Source organism: Anolis carolinensis, chromosome 1 (genome assembly GCF_035594765.1).
Source record: "Anolis carolinensis isolate JA03-04 chromosome 1, rAnoCar3.1.pri, whole genome shotgun sequence".
In the NCBI taxonomy this organism is placed as follows: Eukaryota; Metazoa; Chordata; class Lepidosauria; order Squamata; family Dactyloidae; genus Anolis; species Anolis carolinensis.
The window spans coordinates 215267527-215290671 of record NC_085841.1 but is presented as its reverse complement, the minus strand read 5'-3'; the positions used below and the strand labels follow the sequence as shown (position 1 = coordinate 215290671).

Genomic DNA, 23145 nt, shown 5'->3' with positions numbered 1-23145 from the left:
AGACACCTCCAAGGTCATGTGGCCGGCATGACTGCATGGAGCCCCTTTACCTTCCCGCCGGAGTGGTACCTATTGATCTACTCACATTGGCATGTTTTCGAACTGCTAGGTTGGCAGGAGCTGGAGCTAACATCGGCCGCTCACGGGGTTTGAACCTGGGACCTTTCGGTCTGCAAGTTCAGCAGCTCAGCACTTCAACACACTTTGCCACTGGGGCTCCTTAAGGGTATAAATATTAAAATAAATATAGTGTCCCTAGTTCGCAGATTTTCACTTATTGCGGGTGGTCCTGGAACCTAACCCCCGCGATAAGTGAGGGCACACTGTATACAGGTTGAATGTCCCTCATCTAAAATGCTTGGGATCAGAAGTGTTTCGGATTTTAGAGAGTACAGTACTTATTTTGCACATATCTACAGAATTAGATATCTTGGAGACAGGATGAAAGTTTATACGTGAAATCCATAAACTTGAATACATATAGCCTAAAGGTAATTTCAGGCTCAGTATTTTAAATCATCTTGTATTAATCAAAGTGAGTATACACTGAACCATTGGAAAATAAAACTGTCCCTATCTCAGCCACCCATCTGGATAATTTTGGATTTTTGAGTATTTTGGATTTTGGAATTCCGGACAAAGAATGCTCATTCTATATACAGGGCAGTTCAAGAATTTTAAAAAAGGTTACTGAGAATAAGGGTTGCCAGTTCAGGATCCTTCCAAGGCTGAAGTTTCCAGTGAAAACTGAGATGCTGGGATGATTCTTGGTGGTATCATTAGAGACTTCTTCAGGTAGAGTGAAGGGAAAGCAGAAGAAACTGTATTAACCTGTTCCCTCCCATCCCCTGTTCTTAATAATCATTTCCTCATCTTTCCCCTGCTTTCACCCATCTGAAACCTGTTTGGAGTTGGTAAACAAATTCCCACCAGAAGTGCCCCATTTCCTAAGCACACTGTAACAGAGCCTGAAGCCTGTGGGATGAAGTCCTAAGTGTCAAGTAGGTAAAATGAAGAGATTATTCCTTTTCACTTGAACATATCATCTCACTTTCTTGTTTCTAGCAAGAAGATGAATTCAAAGTAAAAGGAGGAGCAAGTCCTGGCAATATAACAATGGCAAGGGAAGGAGGAAACTAGGTACAGCATTCATGGGTGATACATCCACAGACTTCATTTGGATACAGACAGACGTTCCAGAATTTGGGGATGCTGGGAATGGAAGGCTGGCTGCAGCATTTTCCTTCTTTAATCTAGAAGAAGACAGACATACACTGTTCACTTTTTATAATTATGTCATTCAAGATGGTTTTAACTGATTTCCCTTTGTGATCATTTCTTGTTTTAAGTTGATTTCAATGCAAGTCATCCCGAGATGTTCAGTGGGATATACAAAAACAGAGAACTCTTACACTGCATTTGACCTTCCTGGAGACCATGAAAAGTGAAACTGCTGTTGCTATCAATGCCATTGACCTTGGAGCTTTGGAAAATGCCCAATCTTCTCAGTACTCTAATCCCACTACTAAACTGTGCAACACTCCTGGAAACAAAGTACTAAGGTATGGCCTTGGATAGAAGGTTCCAACTTATTAAAATAGCTATTTCCACATAACTTTATTCAATAAAACTTCTTGTTAGTAAAGAGAGATAGCAATGATATTTTTCTTGTGAACCAAATTAGTGTACATTCACTTGGTGTTCCGTTTAGTCTTACAGGACAAGCCTAGCCATCATTATAGACATATTTCCTCCAGGATCAGAGGTGGTGTGCCTCTGAATGCCAACTCCTAAAGAACACAAAGCAGCTATTCCACACATGTCCTTCACTTCTGGGGACTAGACAGGTGTTTCCTCTGATCCAAAAGGGCTATTAGGTTGTTCTTATCTACATTTGGAAGAGTTACTACTTAAAAGAAAAGAAATACTATCCACAATGGAAGCTTTTGGCCTTTACAAACTCACAGAGGGAAATTCAACTTTTCTAGCATGGAAGAAGCCCCAACTATGTGGGAATTGAGTGGAACAGATCACATTAGTAAACCATTTGATTGCAATGTTGCAACCAAGAGGAATTTTATCCTGTGTGTATGTACAGTAGAGTCTCACTTATCCAAGCTAAACGGGCTGGCAGAAGCTTGGATCAGCGAATATCTTGGATAATAAGGAGGGATTAAGGAAAAGCCTATTAAATATCAAATTAGGTTATGATTTTACAAATTAAGCACCAAAACATCATGTTATACAACAAATTTGACAGAAAAAGAAGTTCAATACGCAGTAATGTTATGTTGTAATTACTGTATTTACGGCTTTAGCACCAAAATATCATGATATATTGAAAACATTGACCACAAAAATGGCTTGGATTATCCAGAGGCTTGGATAAGTGAGACTTGGATAAGTGAGACTCTACTGTATTTTAAAACAATATTTAATCTTTTAGTTAGCTTATTTTTGCTCAATTTGGGGAAAATAAAGCCTACCCACAGGTTGCATTATAAAGTACCACATTATAACAGCATGATTCACTGGAGTGGTTTTGATGTTATTGCTTTGAGTAACACAAATATGTGAAATTACCAAATCGAATCCAATGTAGCTTTCATAAACTCAAAACACAGAGGGTAAAACCTCATATATATTCTTCCCAGTGAAAATATGTTAACATGAAGAACACAGTAAGTTGATCCACATCCTGAGCATAGCTAACAGCATTGCATGCAGTGATCTTCCAGTTTTAATATGGAAGCCAGCTACATATTTCACCAAGAAGAAAATGCTGCAAATCTGATCTAGGTTCAATCTTGTGTTCACTTTCCTGGTTGTAAGCTCTAGTAAACACAAATGGACCTATTTTAAGTAGATATACACAGGAGCATAATGTACTTTAAGAAAAATTGTAATGCTTCACTAGGCCTTATAAAGTATTTCATTTAATATGTTGTTGAAGGCTTTCATGGCCGGGATCACAGGATTGTTGCATGTTTTCCGGGCTGTATGGCCATGTTCCAGAAGTATTCTCTCCTGACGTTTTGCCCACATCTATGGCAGGCATCCTCAGAGGTTGTGAGGTATAGTTTCTCCATACCTCGCAACCTCTGAGGATGCCTGCCATAGATGTGGGCAAAACGTCAGGTGAGACTACTTCTGGAACATGGCCATACAGCCCGGAAAACATACAACAGCCCTATTTCATTTAAGGTGACTGTCTTATAAAATGTTTACACATTTGAAAACAAGAGTTTTTATACAGACACCCAAAGAGAATTTACACTTTAAGGCTTCGGCAAGCTCTTTCAACAAAGCTCCCATTATTGCTCATGAGCTGCACAATTCTGGTACATCCCCATGTATAAAGCATCAGGAAAGTTTAAGCCTTCGCTTTCATATATTTTTTGAAAATGGAAAGCAGCAATGTTCACACAGTTCTGCCATTTACTCAATGTTCACACAGCATGCCATTTACTCACTCACTCCCTTCTGTACTGGGTCTTTTCCTGTTCCCCAAACACGGCTATCCTGGTCCACTGCTCCCTACACATCTCACACAAGTCACCTACCCTTTTCTGCCGAACTATTGGAGTAATCACAGGCAGCGTAACTCTTCTTCCACACAAACTCATCCCTGCCATTCATCTGATCGTCTTGTAAAGTAAAGGTGTAAAAAGCCTTGGGAAAATCAACTTTCAGACATTCCCACCTTAATGAGAGCTACTGCAAAGAGATAACTAGGCAAGCAATAAAACAAAAAAGGGCAGGCAGTCCAACAGATCCTCCTCCTTCTGCATGCCGGTTAGGGATGTCTCCCAGACAGAGCGAACCAATGGCAGGCAAGACAGCCTGCATAGGGAAGGCTCTGCCCCTCTGCCCTTGGAAACCCATCCGGATTACTTTTGTTTGTTACACTTCAAGAACCAGGTTTAAGCAAGCACGTAAATCCTCCTGTCCAGCAGTGCCTGCATCTATCATGCAGAGAGTTCGAGCAGCTTTCTCCCCAGCCCTTGTCTAAATAGTTTAGCATGCCATGAAGGGCCATATGTGCTCTTGTGTATCTCTCCAAAACAGAACCAAAATCTACCTCCAGATCAAAATCAAGATGCTTTTAAAAAAAACCAAGGCTCCTGAGCAGGTCACAAGAGGCTGAAGGAGCTTCCTTTCCCCACAGAGAAAGAGAGAGCATGCTAGTAATTTCTTGATGTGTGAAAGAGCAGAAAGTTCAGTTGAGATGGTGGCTTTGACAATGAGATGTATGTAGTATTTCTAATGCCATAGAACTTACTGCACGATCGCTACTGACATTTCATGAAAAGAAAAGTGTCTGCATGTGCACGAGCAACGCTCTTGAATACAGCATCTCTTGGAAGAGCTCTCAGCTCCCTCAGCATGCAAGCCTCAAAACGCCTTCTGCATCCTGCTATCTTTATTTCCTTGAGACAGCTGGAATGTGGCCAACAGCGTGAACAATAGAGAAGAGGGGAAAACTTAACTCAGGGTCACGTTAGTTAGTGAAATTGAAAAATTAAATCCTAATCAGTTACAGCGGAAAAATGGCAATAGATCTAATAACTCACTTCTTAATATGAGAGTACTAACATGCTGGAACACGTCTGGCTAATGTTCTGCTGTTTATCCTTTCTTTTATGGAAAGCTATTAGTAGAATTAGGCCCTTCACTCTTCAAGGGGACCAAATAAAAGCACCGTGTTTTGGTCACACTGTAGTCATTTTGATCCTTATTCACAATGCAGCCTGAATGCTGTACCTCCTCTGCTTTTGTCACAAAGAAAGGTTTGGCAGAGAGAGTTTGTGCCTATCAATGTCAGGCACAAAATTCAGGGTTAGAAGTGCAGGAAAATACAACAAATCCAAAATCCACGTGTAATAATGATACCATTTTTGGTCCAACTCCAAAGCACAAAAATATCGTGCAAGCTTTCAAAACTTCATTAGCTTCTTCATCAGACAAAGATGTTAAAAATCATACAAGAGAAAAATGGTGATGGTGTTAGATTCACAGGCCTACGTTCTGCCTCAGATATTGTCAGTTAAGATAAAAACGTAAAGGTTTTCCCCTAACTTAATATCCAGTTGTGTCCGAATCTGGGGGTTGGTGCTCATCTCCATTTCTAAACCAAAGAGCCGGCGTTGTCCGTAGACACCTCATAGAATGATAGAATCATAGAATCATAGAATTGTAGAGTTGGAAGAGATCTCGTGGGCCATCCAGTCCAACCCCCTGCAAGAAGCAGGAAAATCTCATTCAAAGCACCCCCGACAGATGGCCATCCAGCCTCTGCTTAAAACCTCCAAAGAAGGAGCCTCCACCACAGTCTGGGGCAGAGAGTTCCACTGCTGAACAGCTCTCACAGTCAGGAAGTTCTTTCTGATGTTCAGGTGGAATCTCCTTTCCTGTAGTTTGAAGCCATTGTTCCGCGTCCTAGTCTGCAGGGCAGCAGAAGACAAGCTTGCTCCCTCCTCCCTATGACTTCCCCTCACATATTTGTACATGGCTATCATGTCTCCTCTCAGCCTTCTCTTCTGCAGGCTAAACATACCCAGTTCTTTAAGCCGCTCCTCATAGGGCTTGTTCTCCAGACCCTTAATCATTTTAGTCGCCCTCCTCTGGACTCTTTCCAGCTTGTCAACATCTCCCTTCAACTGCAGTGCCCAAAATTGGACACAGTATTCCAGGTATGGTCTGACCAAGGCAGAAAGTCAAAAATACAGTTCAATAAGCAGAAATAAAGTTCTGTCCACTGCAATTGTGTGATTGCTGAATGCCTTCAAATCATTTCTGACTTACGGCAACTTTAAGGCAAGCTTATCACAAGTTTTTCTTGGTATGATTTGTTCAGATGTGGGTTTGCTTCTGCCTTTATCTGAGACTGAAAGAGTGTGACTTGCACAAAGCCACTTGGAGGATTTCTGTGGTCAGGGTGGGATTCAAACCCTGGTCTCCAGAGGCATAATCCAACACTCAAACTACTACACTGCCCTGGTTATATTACTGGCTTCGATAGTATTATAATAGCTAAGCCAATAACTAAGGAGAGGGTCACTTTCTGGTATGTAATGGCCAGCCCATATGTGGTGGGAGAACAGAAAACTAACATTTTTGTGGGAGGCAAAACTCAGGATATTTCAAGTTATTTAATGGGAGGCACTGGAAATTTATCAAGGACTGGAAGCCAATGACTAATGGATCACTACTTCTCCATGGACCATCACTTTGAGTAGGACTGGTCTAAATGTTTTCTGATGTAATCTCACAATTCCTTCACATCTTCATGAACAGAGACATCTGCAATGAGGACAGAATAGGTAAAGAAAAACCTGCAGATGACAAAAAGTCTTCAACTGAGCAAACAGCCTGCATACAACAGCTTTGATTATGCTGAACCACAAACAAGGCCTTTGATCAAACCTATTATGATTTTTTTGCCAATTTCAAGCCTATTACCTTTGATTGTGAGAGATGGGAAATTCCTTGTAAGTCCAATAAAAGTCATAAAGGGATCTAGCTTGGGGTCAGACATATTTATTCCTTTGTCCAGTTACCTTTAATATTAGAGCCTTGTAATAAAACTATATAAAAACACACACAGCAATACCCCATATGTTGCCAAAGTTAAGAGATGTCCTTAAGAGATGTTAAGAGAGTTTACAGCAGTATAAACTTGCTCTGTGTTTTTCCACTATCAAGCAGAGACTATAGTAATATAATCACTTTAGCATTAGACTAAATAGCCATCTGCTTTATCATTTTTCCTTATCTGGAAGCTTTAAGTACAAAAACAGTGGCAATTTTGTTTTGGAAATTTCCACAATGCAATCTCTACTCTGCTGGAGGTATCAAAATAAATAAGAGTTCCTTCCCTTGCAGCAGGACGCCAATATATTTTGTGTTTAATCTGCTCAGCTAGCTTCCAGCCAAGTGCTGAATTCCATGCATTCAAAAGTCCCACTGGCCTCAATGCCCTGAGAGCAACCCAATTCTGAACAGCATTGATCTCGTCAGAATAAAAAGAAAAGGACTATAAGCATGCTCCATTAGCACTTGCCCTTGGTCTCAAATAATAGTAGTGGCTAGTGAATTTCATGTCTGGGAGGGATTTTGAGGTTTAGCCTGAATAGCAACTACCCAGGGTGCTGAACCTATTTGGGGTTCAGCACCTTGGAAAGGTCTAAAATTCACCTAGAACAGATTCTTGACTCTACTCACATGGAAGGTGTCACAGGCCTCACACACTCATCTCTAGGGTTCCTTCGTTTTGTTTCTATGCATCTCTCATGTAATACTATTTCAGGGCTCCCACTAGGGCTGGCCATTGTGAATTCTCACAGCACCTTGGGGTGGTGAAGGGCCACTGCGCAAGGTTCATTTGTGAAAACTGAAATGACTTTGTCCATGTTAGCTGGCAATTATTGTGTTAAAGATGCTGACCTCTTATATATACAAACGCTAGATTAGTGTTTCCCAACCTTTTTTTGACCAGGAACTACTTGACCAAGGACCACTCTCCAACCTTAGTACCAAAAGGGTTACGAATCAGTTTTTGGTCAACTTGAGATTTGGTTTGGTTATTTGGGGGGCTGATTCAGAAAGCTCCATTGGATAGACCACATCAGCTTTAGTTTCTGATACAGAACATATACCATCCAGTAGTCGCCATCTGCTCACCCACAGAAAACCATATTCCACAGTGGAACTATCTGCCCCGGACAGTGGTGGAGGCTCCTTCTTTGAAGGCTTTTAAGCAGAGGCTGGATGGCCATCTGTCGGGGGTGCTTTAAATGAGATTTTCTTGTTTCTTGCAGGGGGTTGGACTGGATGACCCGTGAGGTCTCTTCCAACTCTATGATTCTATATTTAATAGTCTAGAGCTGATGTGGTTTATCCAATACAATTTTCTGAATCAGTGCCCCAAATAAGCAAACAGAACCTAAAGTTGACCAAAAACTGATTTGCAATCCTTTTCAAAGCAATGATGTAGTAACGATGTAGTAACCGTGTAGTAATTGCATAGTAACCGTGTAGTAACCATGTAGTAACAGTGAGGCCACAGACTATATTTTAGCTCCTGTGGACTACAGACCACAGGCTGGGGACCACTGCACTAGATAAACTCAGTTCCTATGAAAACCATGGAAATCAGACAGCTCCTTGGCTGAAGAACTCCTCAAATGTCAACCCATGGCTCATGTAACTTCTTCCATTACCTTCCACTGACGAATTCCCCTCAAATTCTGAAACCCCCTCCCCAATCTGATCCATTATTTCAGAATGAAATGAGAGAGAGAGATGAGCAAATGATGTGTCTCTTTACTCAACCTTTCACCCACTCCTTACATTTACTGATCACTTGTCAAAGATAAGTGGATTTCCCCCAAATGAAAATGCATTCTTCTACTGTGCTAATGCATTTTTAAAAAGACAAAGAAGTTTTTATTTTATGAATTAGGCTTCCACCAGGTTTGGAGTGGGTAGAAGTAGTGGATCTTTTCCTCTATCAAAGACAAAATCCATATTTTCCTGAAAATTCACTTGCTTGGAATGAACCTTTTTCTGAATTCCCAGAAGGCAGGAAAGTCCCTTTTTATTTTTTAAGGATAAATTGTCTGGAATTTGCCATTCTTTCAAAGTTGCAAATGCCATTTGTTCTACCTATTCTGGTAGTGCTTCCAAAAGCAAAATAATCTCATGAAAGAAATCCTTTTCACTGCCCCCATATTTTTTTTCAAACCATTCTTGAAAGCCATTGAAGTCATCGAAATCCACAAGCATGTAGACAATTTCAACAAAAAGGAGGAAACCATGAAAATGAACACAATCTGGCTACTAGTATTAAAAAAACTCTAAAATCAGGACAGTAAATAAAGAACAACATTCTGAAAACAGGGGAATTCTAGACAGGAAACAATCAGGGCCAGCAAACATCACCCAATAAAGGTTTCCCCCCAGACAGGATGCAGCCAGGCCTTGAAGCTGCAAGGCTTTTCAATGCTAGGTAAAGGTAAAGGTTTCCCCTGACATTAAGTCCAGTCATGTCTGACTCTAGGGGTTGGTGCTCATCTCCATTTCTAAGCTGAAGAGCCGGCGTTGTCCGTAGACACCTCCAAGGTCATGTGGCCAGCATGACTGCATGGAGCGCCGTTACCTTCCCGCCGGAGCGGTACCTATTGATCTACTCACATTTGCATGTTTTAAAACTGCTAGGTTGGCAGAAGCTGGGGCTAACAGCAGGCGATCATTCCACTCCTGGGATTTGAACTTGGGACCTTTCGGTCTGCAAGTTCAGCAGCTCAGTGCTTTAACACACTCAGCCACCGGGGCTCCTTAGACTTGGCACTGACTCCGAATTTCATTCAGTAACACTAACTATATGAGCCCCGGTGGCGAAGTGTGTTAAAGCGCTGAGCTGCTGAACTTGCAGACCAAAAGGTCCCAGGTTCAAACCCTGGGAACGGCGTGAGCGGCCGCTGTTAGCTCCAGCTTCTGCCAACCTAGCAGTTCGAAAACATGCCAATGTGAGTAGATCAATAGATCAATACCTTCTGGCGGGAAGGTAACGGCGCTCCAATGCAGTCATGCTGGCCACATGACCTTGGAGGTGTCTACGGACAATGCCAGCTCTCTGGCTTAGAAATGGAGATGAGCACCAACCCCAAGAGTCAGACATGACTGGACTTAACGTCAGGGGAAACCTTTACCTTTACCTTAACTATATATGTTTGAAGGAAGAGGAAAGCAACCAGGCTGCCTCAAAATGTCCTCTTTGTCATGTGTTCTCCCAATGAAGTTTCTATCATGTGGGCAACATTCCAGTTCTCTAGTGTGTGTTTTAAAAAAAAAACTCTGCTGAAGTTTGCCAAAATAAGTTTCGAAAAGAAATGGACTTGTTTGGTCTAATGTGATCGAATTATCTGCAAATTCTGAAGCCCTACAATGAGATAAACGTACAGAAAGGAATGCTTCAAAAGAATAACATGTCCCTGTGCTTTAAATAGCCTTGATTGTTTCAGCACTTCAAATTGTGCTCAAGGAAACCCACAGGCATCCATTTACCTTGAACTGGGGAAGGCACTCCCAGGTTATCTTGAACCAGAGTGAGATCCATTACGATATTGCGCATTCTCTTTCTACTAACCCTCTGGATTATTTTAGTTTGATGCACCACAAGGGAAATGATGCTTCACTGAAGATGGAAACATTTCAAATATGCAGCTTTTCCAGTTAAAAGTCTTCCAGTCCACAGGCTAGCAAACAAGCTGTATCTCCCAGTATAAGCCTGAGATCCTCAGGAGAGGCTCTTCTTTCAAGCCTGCTACCTTCGCAGATATGCTTGGTGAGGACAAGATTTAGGACTTTTTCAGTGGCTGACTTTGCGTTCTAGAACTCCCTCCCCACCTCCATCCTGTCCTACTCACAGGTGAAAATTTTCACCTCAACAGGCTTTTTGAATGGAAGATTTGTGAGGAAAGGGCTTTTCCATGGACAGGGGAATGGGCCAACAACCTCTGTTCACTGCAGCTGCAATTTTCATGCTCAAGCATTCACCACTATATTCAGAGAATGTGATGTTTTTTAAACAATTAAGAAACCAAATTAATATTTATAAAAAAAGGAACCACCCCCTTCTCTGATTAGAATGGCTAAAGGTAAGGGCTTAGTCAATGAATGCTGTTCTGTTCTGTCTGTCCAAACGGCATTGAATGTTTGCTGGGTATGTGTACTGTGATCCGCCCTGAGTCCCCTTGGGGAGATAGGGTGGAATATAAATAAAGTGTGGTGGTGGTGGTGGTGGTGGTGGTGGTTGTTATTATTATTATTATTATTATTATTATTATTATTATTATTATTTTATTATTATGATACAGCAAACAAGATAGATATGCTGGATTTCGTATCACAAAATCACAAGTCAAATACTTCCCAAGTGTCTAGGACTGTGTGATGTATTTTCGGATGATGCGTGCAGATCCCAATACTTTTGCAGGTTTGTGATCCCACCAGTTCTTTGCTGCTGGGAGATGGCATAAGTTCCAATGAATCATTTGGGCCACATAGTTGTGCCTCTGTTTGTAGTCTGTCTGTGCGATTTTCTTACGGCAGCTAAGGATATGATCAAAGGTTTTGTCAGCTTCCTTGCACAGTCTGCATTTTAGGTCATCAGCTGATTTTTCGACCTTGGCCTTAATTGAATTTGTTCCGATGGCTTGCTTCTGGGCTGCAAGGATCAGGCCTTCTTTCTCCTTCTTCAGTGTCCCATTCGTGAGCCATAGCCAGATCTTCTCCTTATCAGCTTTTCCTTCAATTTTGTCAAGGAACTTTCCATGCAATGTTTTGTTGTGCTAGCTGTCTGCTCTAGTTTGTAGTGCAGTTTTCTTGTACTGTTTTTTTGTCTGCTGTGCTTTGAGGAGTTTCTGATTTTTGACTTCAATCAAAGCAGGTTCTTCACTTTGCTTTACATATTCTGCCAGGGCATCATCATCATCATCATCATCATTATTATTATGGTCCATCTCTGGAGATCCTGAAAGAAGCATTGACTATCCCTTCTACATTCCTTTGAGAGGAAACACCAAAATCCAGGCCACCATTTTCTCACCCAGACACTCATAAGGATCAGAACTGGAACTACAGCAGAGAGAATAGAAGGGGTAATTTCTTCTTTTTCTCCTGGGATGGACTCAGCTCTTGCCTTTTGCCACTCTACTCAGGGAAACAAATGATTCCCTTTCTGATAAGAATTAAAATTTACTGGAACCTCAACTTAAGAGTGTTTTGAGTTAAGAGCCATCGCTCAGTCCTGGCTTTGCTTTGACGTAAGTGTAGCATTTTGAGTTAAGAGTTAGCACCTGTGGAGTTCTAGTGCCTGTGGGAGCACTAGCACGGCAGTACAGGGCTTTAGGGCTTCAAGGGAGCAGCCTCTATGCCTTGTGCTTTTGTCTGCTTTGGGAAGTTGCTATCTGCTTTGCTCTTGTCCGCTTTGAGGACATTCGTGCTAGTTGATTTTGTGCGGTTTTTATTCCTTCATGAAGAGAGGGCGGGAGAGGGATCAAAAGAGGGAGGAAGGCTGGAATGTGTACAGTATGAAGAAAATGATGCTTCCGCCTCTTCACTTTGTACTTCCTTGCCACAACTTTGTGCTTCATCCATTTTAAAGTTGATCTTTCTTTTGTTATTGTTGCATGTGAATTTGTATTTATACATTATTTTTTTATTTATAAAGTACATCTTATTTTTTTTTAAGTAACAAAAATTGGGGAGGGGTTTTTTGGGGACCGGAACAGATTAATAGCATTTCAATGAGTATTTCTGCTTTGAGATAAGAGTGGTTTGAGTTAAAAGCTCAGTCACAGAACGACTTAAACTCTTAACTCAAGGTATCATTGTGTGGTACAGTACTTTCATTCAAAGAAGCCCCTGATGGAGTGGTGTGTTAAACCCTTGTGCTGACAGGATTGATGACTTGAAGGTTGGGTTGCTGACCTGAAGGTTGCTGGTTCAAATCCAACCCGGGGAGAGCACAGATGAGTTTCCTCTATCAGCTCCAGCTCCATGTGGGGACATGAGGGAAGACATCCACAAGGATAGTAAAAACATCAAAACATCCAGGTGTTCCTTGGGCAACGTCCTTGCAGATGGCCAATTCTCTCACACCAGAAGCGACTTGCTGTTTCTCAAGTTGCTCCTGACACACACACACACACACACACACACACACACACAAAACTTTCATTCACCCATCAATGAGTTGAATCAGGGTTCCTGGATCAATTTTTTGAATAAATTTTCTCAACTTATACATATATTTGTGTATTTCTCATATACACTTTATACACAAATCCTGGGGATAATTTTATACAATTTTTAAATATTTTTCTGCATGAAATAAATTTGGTGTACATTGGAAAGCAAAGGTGGTACAATCTTGGCCATCCATGTTAAATATTTTGAAGTAATTCAGAATTTTGCATAAGGAATGCTCAACCAGTACAGAATTAATTTCAACTTTTCTGACTGCACAACACAATATCAACTCCTCTCAAGTCCACCTGAAACCTAAAGCAAAATTCTCAAACAAGATGCAGGCCTGTGATCTCATCACCGTCACTTTCCTTATCTTGTATGTTTTTTAGCATCCTTGAATGATGAAGAAACTTGAAAAATTTGAAAGCAAGTCTAATATATTTTATGCCTTTGGGCTGACCCAATAAAGGTATCAGATTGTGTCGAATAAGTCTTTTGCTGTTTCTGTGGAGGTCTCCACTCACACAATGCAGCTTGTTCTATCAGCGCACCTGGAACCGCTTGTTACACTGAGGCTCATTATGAATTATGAAGTCATGCTGTAATTAAACCCTATGCAGTATACACTGAAACCCTACACATATGTAATTCAATGCGACTGTGGAAATATCCACAGGGTTGCTTTGCAGGGCTGCAATTTTTATGCAATCTAACTGCACAGAACAGCTGGGAATCAAACTGCATCGAGCAACTCAAAATGCATGCAAAGTATTCTACATAGCGTTATGCTACAGCTCTAAGGACTTTAGACCACTTTGTCTCCCCAAAACACTTAGAATCCGTTGAGGGTATGATTTACGACAGCTCTTCCCACAACACAAGGGAATTTCCTGTCTGTGTCCATCAGGGAATTGTCTGAAACAGTCCAAAAAAGGAGAGGGGTAGAAAAGAGTCCATCTTCTGGACTTAGGAATTGGGATATAACTGGAGAAAACACCGAAAAACACATTGAATAGGAGCTGTCAAATTTGCCAGGGGTGAAATGCTTCAATGACGTTGAGTAAGGGGTGTTAATAATAATAAGTAATACTTTATTTTTATATCCCACCGCCATCTCCCCGAAGGGACTCGGGGCGGCTAACACGGAGCCAAGCCCAAAAGAAGAACTAAATATAAACAAGTTAAAACATAAAAACAAGAGCAACATGACAATCAAGTAAAAACAAATTCAAATTAATTGTACAAATAAAACCATAAAATCAGGATAAAAGAGAAGGTCATAAAACAACTTCACCACTGATGGTGAAGTTAAACGTGCATAGTTACTAGACTGTTCCTATGGGCAGTCTGCTACCAAGTATTGATATTTCTGGGTTCTGTGAGTTTTCCGGGCTATATTGCCGTCTTCCAGAAGCATTCTCTCCTGATGATTTGCCCAGATCTATAGCAGGCATCCTGAGAGGTTGTAAGGTATGTATTGGAAACTAGGTCAGCGAGGTTTATATATCTGTGGAAGGTCCAGGGTGGGAGAAAGAACTTTTGTCTGTTGGAGGCAAGTGTGAATGTTGCAACACAACCTACAAACTATCTACAGACCCACTAAAAAATCCAACAAATGCTACATTCAGCAAAGGACAAGAGGGATCCTCTCACCTCTGCAGGAGTCTACCGTATACCATAAAGCTGTGGACAAGTCTACATAGGAACCACCAAAGGCAGCATTGCCCAAACACGAATCAAGGAACGTGAAAGACACTGCAGACGCATTCAACCAGAGAAGTCAGCCATAGCAAAACACTTGATGAACCAACCTGGACACAGAATATTATTTGAGAACACAGAAATGCTGAACCACTCTCACAACCACAATGTCAGACTACACAGAGAAGCCATTGAAACCCACAGGCATGTGGAAAGGAGGAAACCAAGAAAATGAACACAATCTGGCTACCAGTATTTTAAAAACTCTAAAATTAGGACAGTAAATAAAGAAAAACATTCTGAAAACAGGGGTGTTCCAGACATGAAACAACCAGGGCCAGCTAACACCTCCCAAAAAGGATTTCGCCAAGCAGGAAGCAGCTGAGCTTTAAAGCTGCAAGGCCATTCAATGCTAATTAATGTGATTAATTGCAACATTCACACTTGCCTCCAACAAACAAGAGTTCTTCCCCCCACCCTGGGCCTTCCACAGATATGTAAACCTTCCTTGCTTAGTTTTTTCCCAATATACCTCACAACCTCTGAGGATGCTTGCCATAGATGTGGGTGAAACATCAGGCGAGAATGCTTCTGGAACATGGCCATACAGCCCGGAAAACTCAGAGCAACCCAGTGATTCTGGACATGAAAGCCTTCAACAACTCATTGATATTTCTCTCCCAAAATCCTGCTTCTTGAGCCTGCCGTAAGTTTCCCTCTTAAATGATGTCTGATGTAAGATCAGCTGTTTGGGTCTGCTTAAAAATAGCTGGATCTGAGGGGAAAGCATTTTTCACAAGGGTTTTTCTTTTCAAAATGGAAAGGGTGGGGACTATACTGGCTCATGGGATAAATCTGAAAACTGATAATTTTGATAAAACTGGCAAAAAAAGACAACAGTGTGAAGTGGAATGAGAAACAGAAGGATGTCCACAACCGTTGGATAGAGTCCTTAGGATCTTACAAATCCTTCCTCTACAATTGTACACAGTGTAACTTTCACAGTGTAACTTGTTCATATCTTCAATTCTCCAGACCCTTACGGATCTGTGATGAACTTCATCAAATACTCCACTCATCTGGGGGCTGGGCTTTTCCTCTTTATGTACTTGTCTTTAAGTCACCTGTTATGGTGACAGAAACAATTTCAATGGGTTTTCTTAGGCCAGGAATGCTCAGAAGTGGTTTCACCAGTCCTGCCTGAAACAGAACCTACAGCACCTGTATTCATTGGTAGTCTCTCATCCAAGTTCTAACCAGGGCTGACTGAACTTAGCTTTCAAGATCAAACAAGATCCAGTGACTTCAGATGTTTAAGGCCCTTTCAAAAATCAAATGTAACTACAGTAGAGTCTTACTTATCCAACATAAATGGGCTGGCAGAATGTTGGATAAGTGAATATGTTGGATAATGAGGGATTAAGAAAAAGCCTATAAAACATCAAATTAGGTTATGATTTTACAAATTAAGCACCAAAACATCATGTTATACAACAAATTTGACAGAAAAAGTAGTTCAATGCGTAGTAATGCTATGTAGTAATTACTGTATTTACGAATTTAGCGCCAAAATATCACGATGTTTTGAAAACATTGACTACTAAAAGGCAGACTGTGTTGGATATTCCAGAACATTAGATGAGCGAATGTTGGATAAGTGAGACTCTACTGTATCTTACTTTATTTCTGGCAACTTTCTATTTACATGTGTTGGATTTGATAGTACTTCTCTACTCATTTTATAGTAAAGGTAAAAGTTTTCCTCTGACATTAAGTCCTGTCTGACTCTGGGGGTTGGTGCTCATCTCCATTTCTAAGCTGAAGAGCCGGCGTTGTCCGTAGACACCTCCAAGGTCATCTGGCCAGAATGACTGCATGGAGCGCCGTTACCTTCCCACCGAAGCGGTACCTATTGATCTACTCACATTTGCATGTTTTTGAACTGCTAGGTAGGTAGAAGCTGGCGCTAACAACGGGAGCTCACCCCACTTCCCAGATTCAAACCACCAACCTTTCAGTCAGTAAGTTCAGCAGCTCAGTGTTTTAATCCACTGCAACACCGGGGACTCCCCAGCCCATTTTATAGTATCTGGAAACATCTGCTAAAGGCTAAACTGTGTTTGCCTCATTTATGTGAAGGCAGGGTTAATTCATTACCATACTGGGTTACCATTTTACATAAATATTTTTACATTTATTATTTTCAACTTGTCAATTACAGTTGAGTAATGTTGTACATCTCAAATAACACATGTTAATACTGCAGTGAGCAGTGTGGCCATTTTAGTCATATCTTCTTTTGAAAATTAAATATAATGCACAATGATATTTCAAAACAGTATTTTCCACCTTCTAGCCCCCAAAACCACAGCAGAATCAAAACCAGCCACCCTCGTAAGAGGGAGAGGGACCTAGAAATGTAAAATAGAAGTAGACTTCCTGACATTTTCAGGATGGATTTTAACTGTATCTGGCAGTACCTTCAATTCTGGAGAAGAAAACTGGCTCCTGCCACCTGTCCCCCTCCTTCCCGATCTATGGAATAAGCTGTTACAGGATGTGATGATGATGGCAACTAGCCTGGAGGACTTTAAAAGGAGATTAGACAAATTCACAAAGGATAAATCTAATTTCTCTACTTGTTTTGGCTGTAGGACTTCTCCAGGCTGAGATGCCATTAAAACAGCAGTGGTTGCTGGGGGAAAAGAGAACATGAGTGGTTTATTGTTTGAAAACGTTGCTTATGGCCTTCCCGGATGCAACCCAGAGTACCCATGCTAACTTGCACTGGCATCTAAAGGGAGAAAAGAGCAACCAGACACAGTCACATTCTGCTTGGATCCTACCAGCTATGCTACTGCCATTGCAATGACCTTTGAGGGAGAGAAGAGCAACCAGACACAACCTACTCTGCCCGGATGCTACCAGCAAGTGAAAGGCCCTCTCTCCATGCCACGTGCCACTGATGTGGCATCTAAGGGAGAGAAGAGCAACTAGACAAAGTCCTACTCTCTCTGGATCGTACCAGCTGGTGAGAGGCCCTCTCTCCATGCCACCTGCCACTGATGTGGCCTCTGGCAGAAAGAGTAGCTGATGTCTATTAGACCTCATACAACTATTCCCTTTTCCTTGTGTTTCATGTCAATGAACTGTCAAGTTAACTATTTGTAGACTGCCCTAGAAGCCATTTGTGCTGAAGTTTGGGGTAAAAAAATGTCCAAATACATGATCTAAAAATAATTTTGAAAATTGTAGGACACTGAACTATTATTATTATTATTATTATTATTATTATTATTATTATTATTATTATTATTTATTATTATTATTAACAAAGAAAAAACATGTCTGTGGCTCACAAATTGAAATTTTAAAAAGGAGACAGAGGGCCTGATCCTGGCAGCCCAAGAACAAGCTATTAGAACCAATGCCATCAAAGCCAAAATTGAAAAGTCGACGACAGATCCTAAATGTAGACTCTGCAAGGAAGCAGATGAAACAATAGATCACATCCTCAGCTGCTGCAGAAAGATCGCACAGACATACTACAAGCAGAGGCATAACACCGTTGCTCAGATGATTCATTGGAACTTGTACCACAAATACCATCTGCCTGTGGCAAAGAACTGGTGGGATCACAAGCCGGAAAAAGTGACAGAGAATGAACACGTCAAGCTACTCTGGGACTTCCGAATTCAGACAGACAGAGTGTTGGAGCACAATATTCCTGGCCTCATGATAGTGTTAAAAAACAAAGTATGGATTGTCGATGTAGCAATTCCAGGTGACAGCAGGATTGAAGAGAAACAACTAGAAAAGCTGGCATGATCTGAGGATTTAAAGATCGAATTACAAAGACTGTGGCACAAGCCAGTCAAGGTGGTCCCAGTGGTGATCGGCACACTGGGTGCAGTGCCTAAAGACCTTGGCCTGCACTTAAACACAATTGGCGCTGACAAATTTACCATCTGCCAGCTGCAGAAGGCCACCTTACTGGGATCTGCTCGTATTATTTGCCAATACATCACACAGTCCTAGACACTTGAGAAGTGTCCGGCGTGTGATCCAGTACAACAGCCAGCAGAGTGTCTGCTGTGGACTCATCTTGTTGTGTTTCAAATAATAATAATAATAATAATAATAATAATAACAATAATAACAATAATAATAATAATAAATAATACAGTAGAGTCTCACTTATCCAACATAAACAGGCTGGCAGAATGTTGGATAAGCGAATATGTTGGATAATAAGGAGGGATTAAGGAAAAGCCTATTAAACATCAAATTAGGTTATGATTTTACAAATTAAGCACCAAAACATCATGTTATACAACAAATTTGACAGAAAAAGTAGTTCAATATGCAGTAATGTAATGTTGTAATTACTGTATTTACAAATTTAGCACCAAAATATCATGATATATTGAAAACATTGACTACAAAAATGCGTTGGATAATCCAGAACGTTGGATAAGCGAGTGTTGGATAAGTGAGACTCTACTGTACTAATAATAATAATAATAATAATAATAATAATAATAATAATAAATGGGTTGATGTGAGTTTTCCAGGCTGTATGGCCAGGTTCCAGAAGCATTCTTTCCTGACATGTCGCCTCAATCTATGGCAGGCATCCTCAGAGGTAATGAGGTCTATTGGAAAACTAATCAAGTGGGATTTATATATCTGTGGAAGGTCCAGGGTGGGAGAAAAAACTCTATCTGTTGGAGGCAGGTGTGAATGTTTCAACTGGCCACCTTGATTAGCATTGAATAGCCTTTCAGCTTCAACGTCCGGCTGCGTACTGCCTGGGGGAATCCATTGTTGGGAGATGTTAGCTGACCCTGATTGTTTACTGTCCGGAATTCCTCTGTTTTTTGAATGGTGTTCTTTATTTAGATTATAGATTTTTTTTTTAATACTGGTAGACAGATTTTAATAATGGTAGGGCCTGGTAACACTTCCCAACAAAGGATTCCCCCAAGCAGTAAGCAGCCAGACCTTTAAGCTGAAAAGCTTTTCAATGCTAATCAATTGAAACATTCACACCTTCCTCAAACAAACATGAGTTCTTTCTCCACTCTGAATATTCCACAGATATAAACCCCACTTGACTACTTTCCAATATTCCTCACAACTTCTGAGGATGACTGCTATAGATGTGGGTGAAACGTCAGGAAATAATGCTTCTGGAACATACCCATACAGCCCTGAAAACTAACAGCAACCCAGTGATTCCAGCCATAAAAGCCTTCCATAACACATAATAGGTAGATAAAGGTAAAGGTTTTCCCCTGACATGAAGTCTAGTCATATCAGACTCTGGGGGTTGGTGCTCATCTGCATTTCTATGTCAAAGAGCTGGCGTTGTCCGTAGACTCCTCCAAGGTCATGTGGCCAGCATGACTGAATGGAGCACCGTTACCTTCCCACCGAAGAAGTACCTATTGATCTACCCATATTTGCACATTTTTGAACTGCTAGGTTGGCAGAAGCTCCTAGTTTTGAACCGCAAACCTTTCAGTCAGCAAGTTCAGCAGCTCAGTGATTTAACTCACTGCGCCACCAGGGGCCCACACACAGTAATAAATCTTTATTTATGTCCTGATTTTCTCTTTCACAGGACCCAAAGCGGTTACAACATATTAAAATCATGTAAACAACAATTTAAATACATCAGTAATAAGTATAAAACATCATAAAATAAGCCATTTAAAACAACAATAATATACATTCACATTCTTGTGGCGTCATCTTCTCGGAAAATGTACCCTTTAGATCAGGAATAGGCAGTTTCCCCAGGACTCAAGGTTTGCACATGCTTTGGCTTAGCTATCCCTGGTTTGGATCTTTTAGACTACAATTCCCATCAGGATGAGTTGTCAAGTGACACAGACGTTGCAGTCCAAAACATCTGAAGGAGGCCAAGAGGGGAAGGCAAGACAGGCATTTTCTGAAACAGGGCCAGAAATTGTGAGCATGAAAGACCTCCCACTGAGTCCCTGCTGCCACTGCCAACCAGAGTAATCAGTACAGACACGCAAATAGTCCTATTCAGTACAAGTCAGCTTCATATTTCCAATACAGTGGCCCAGGGAAACTTTACTGTAGAAACATATGATCAGGTGCTAGAGAGAAAAAGGTATGAGAAATGGCTCTGGCAAAACAAAAACAAAAAAGAATCAGAGATTTGCTAGGGGAAAGGAAGCCAAAGAGGATAAATCTCACCAAGCATTGAGAGAAAGAATAGTCAATAGACAGCTACAGTTACCATTGTGTAGTCTGAAACTTCCATTTGCCACAGTGAATAAGCAAGCAAAGCATTTAGATAGTAATGGATTAGGACTCGTGGAAAATTTTAAATGGGTTCATTTCTATAAATTAAAGCATTTTCTCAAGGATTTGAGGTCCTTGTCTTTCTGAGTTCAGCAGTTAAACATGAGAGAGGTTTACTTACCTGTTTTATCCTGGGACTGGCCTTAGGCAACAGGCTGGCTGACAAAACAGATGTAAACTGAGAACAGCAAAGCTCTGGGAAAGGATTTGGTATGGATGGGATTTCTAGTATGTCAAGTTCTGACTTTTTCCTCCTACATGGTAGAAAGATAATGTAAAGTGCTTAGAATTGTCTAAATGCAAGAGATTTCAACATGCATGCAAGAAAGTACAATGTTGGGACACAGATTTGTTAAAATGCAAAGCTCCTCCTACACTGCCACATGATCCAAATTATCTAAGCAGATGATCCACATTATCTGCTTTGAACTGGATTATATGAATCTAGACTGCCATATAATCCAGTTCAAAGCAGAGAATCTGGATTTTACATGGCCTAAGATAACTAGCAAGGACTGTTTCATTGTGTCTGAAGAAGAGTTTTCCCCCTTTCAAAACCTGCACTGTTACTCACATTACGTGATCCATGGGAATAATTCATTTGTAATGGAAAATTAACTTTCTATACTAAAAATAGCAATAGCTATGGAGATGGTACTGTGTTTTTTTTTCTTACAAACATGCAATTATGGAGATAGAATGCCAGCATGACATAGTACTTTGAGCACTGGGCTTCAACCCCTGATGGGCCATGGAAACTTACTAGGAAAGTTACACTGCCTCTGACCCAGAAGACATCAAAGGCAAACCCTCTTGAACAAATTTTAGCAAGAAAACTCTGTGGAGGTTTCATCTTAGTGTCACCATAAGAAAGAAACAACTTGAAGGTACACAACAGCAAATTAATATTACAGAATCCTGGGATGTATAGTTTGTTGAGGTGCCAGCACTTTTTGGCAAAGGAGACTAAAACAACAACACCCGTGATTCCACAGCACTGAGTCATGGACATTAAAGTGATGCCAAACTGCATTAATTCTACAGTGTAGATGTCCCCTTCACTCTCCAGGAAGCAACATTTGCTACAGCACAATGGAAAGCTGTCCTGCAAGCAGACTCAGTCCTTGGCATGTCTACTAGCCCTACCTGAACCTAAACTAAACCAGATGGGACAAGGGCCAGACTTGCAATAAAACAACCTTAGGTGCATCTACATCAGTGGTTTCCAATCTTTTTTTGACCAGGGACCATTTTGACCAGGGACCACTCTCCAACATTAGCACCAAAAGGGTTACAAATTGGTTTCTGGTCAACTTTAGATTCAGTTTGATTTTTTGGGAGGGGAGGGCTGACTACCTATGAAAGACGCAACAACAAGCCTCCTGACTGCTGCTTCTCCTCCTCCCTCCTCCACACATGGAAGCATGGGCACCTTGGTTTTTTTCATTTTTAGGCCTGTTCCTGGGATTATTTGGGGTGATTTAGAAAACTGCATTGAATAGACCACACCAGCACTAGTTTCTGATACAGAACATCCAACAGTCACCATCTGCTTGCCCACAAAAAACCATATTTAATATTCTAGAGCTGATGTGGTCTATCCAATGCAATTTTATGAATCAGCACCCCAAATAACCCCAGGAATAAGCCTAAAAACAAAGACACCAAGGCTTCCATGTGCAGAGCAGGGAGGAGGAGAAGCAGCAGTCAGGAGGCTTGTTGTCACACCTTTTGTAGCTAGTCAGTCTCTCCCCTCCCAACATCCCCATTGCCTTGGCATTATAAGAGGGTTTCATGAGACCAGTCGTTCTCATTGCAACAGTGTAGTAACGGTGAGGGTGCACACTATATTTTAGTTCTTGGGGACCATAGGTTGGAAACTACTGATCTACACTATTGATTTAATACTGTTTAACACCAATGCTATTGTGGGCTTTATGGACTCTCTGGAAGAAAAGGCTGAAAACCTTGTAAAACTACAACTCCCATGATTCCACTGCACTGATCAAACTGCATTAATCCTACAGTGTAGATCAGTGGTTCTCAACCAGATGTTTTTGGCTTACAACTCCCAGAAATCCCTGCCAGTTTACTAGCTTTTAGGATTTCTGGGAGTTGAAGGCCAAAAACATCTGGGGACCCCAGGTTGAGAACCACTGGTGTAGATGAACCTGAGGTTGTTTTATTGCGAGTCAGGTCCTCATCTGTATGAATCCAAAGCACAAGTCACAATCAATAAAAGACAGTGAGCTCAGGCAGCAGATTTGGGACTCTACTAAAGGTCAGCATATCAAAGATAGGATCAGACTGCATATCACAGACAAGGAGAGCAAGAGAAGGAGAGTCCTT

At 41.1% G+C, this 23145-nt stretch overlaps 1 protein-coding gene across 3 annotated transcripts in view; it reads right to left on the bottom strand.

Annotated features, from left to right (window-relative positions):
- The window catches only part of grb14 (growth factor receptor bound protein 14), a 72996-nt gene that overhangs the window by 44512 nt on the left and 5339 nt on the right, over positions 1-23145 (bottom strand). For 2 of the 3 annotated variants that reach the window (XM_003223675.4, XM_062965066.1), the window contains exon 2: positions 20918-21050. In XM_003223675.4, the coding sequence (XP_003223723.1) occupies positions 20918-21050 (133 nt within the window). Of the gene's footprint in view, positions 1-3563; positions 4087-20917; positions 21051-23145 lie in introns of those variants that run through there. The other variant, XM_008115165.3, reaches the window with a different exon arrangement.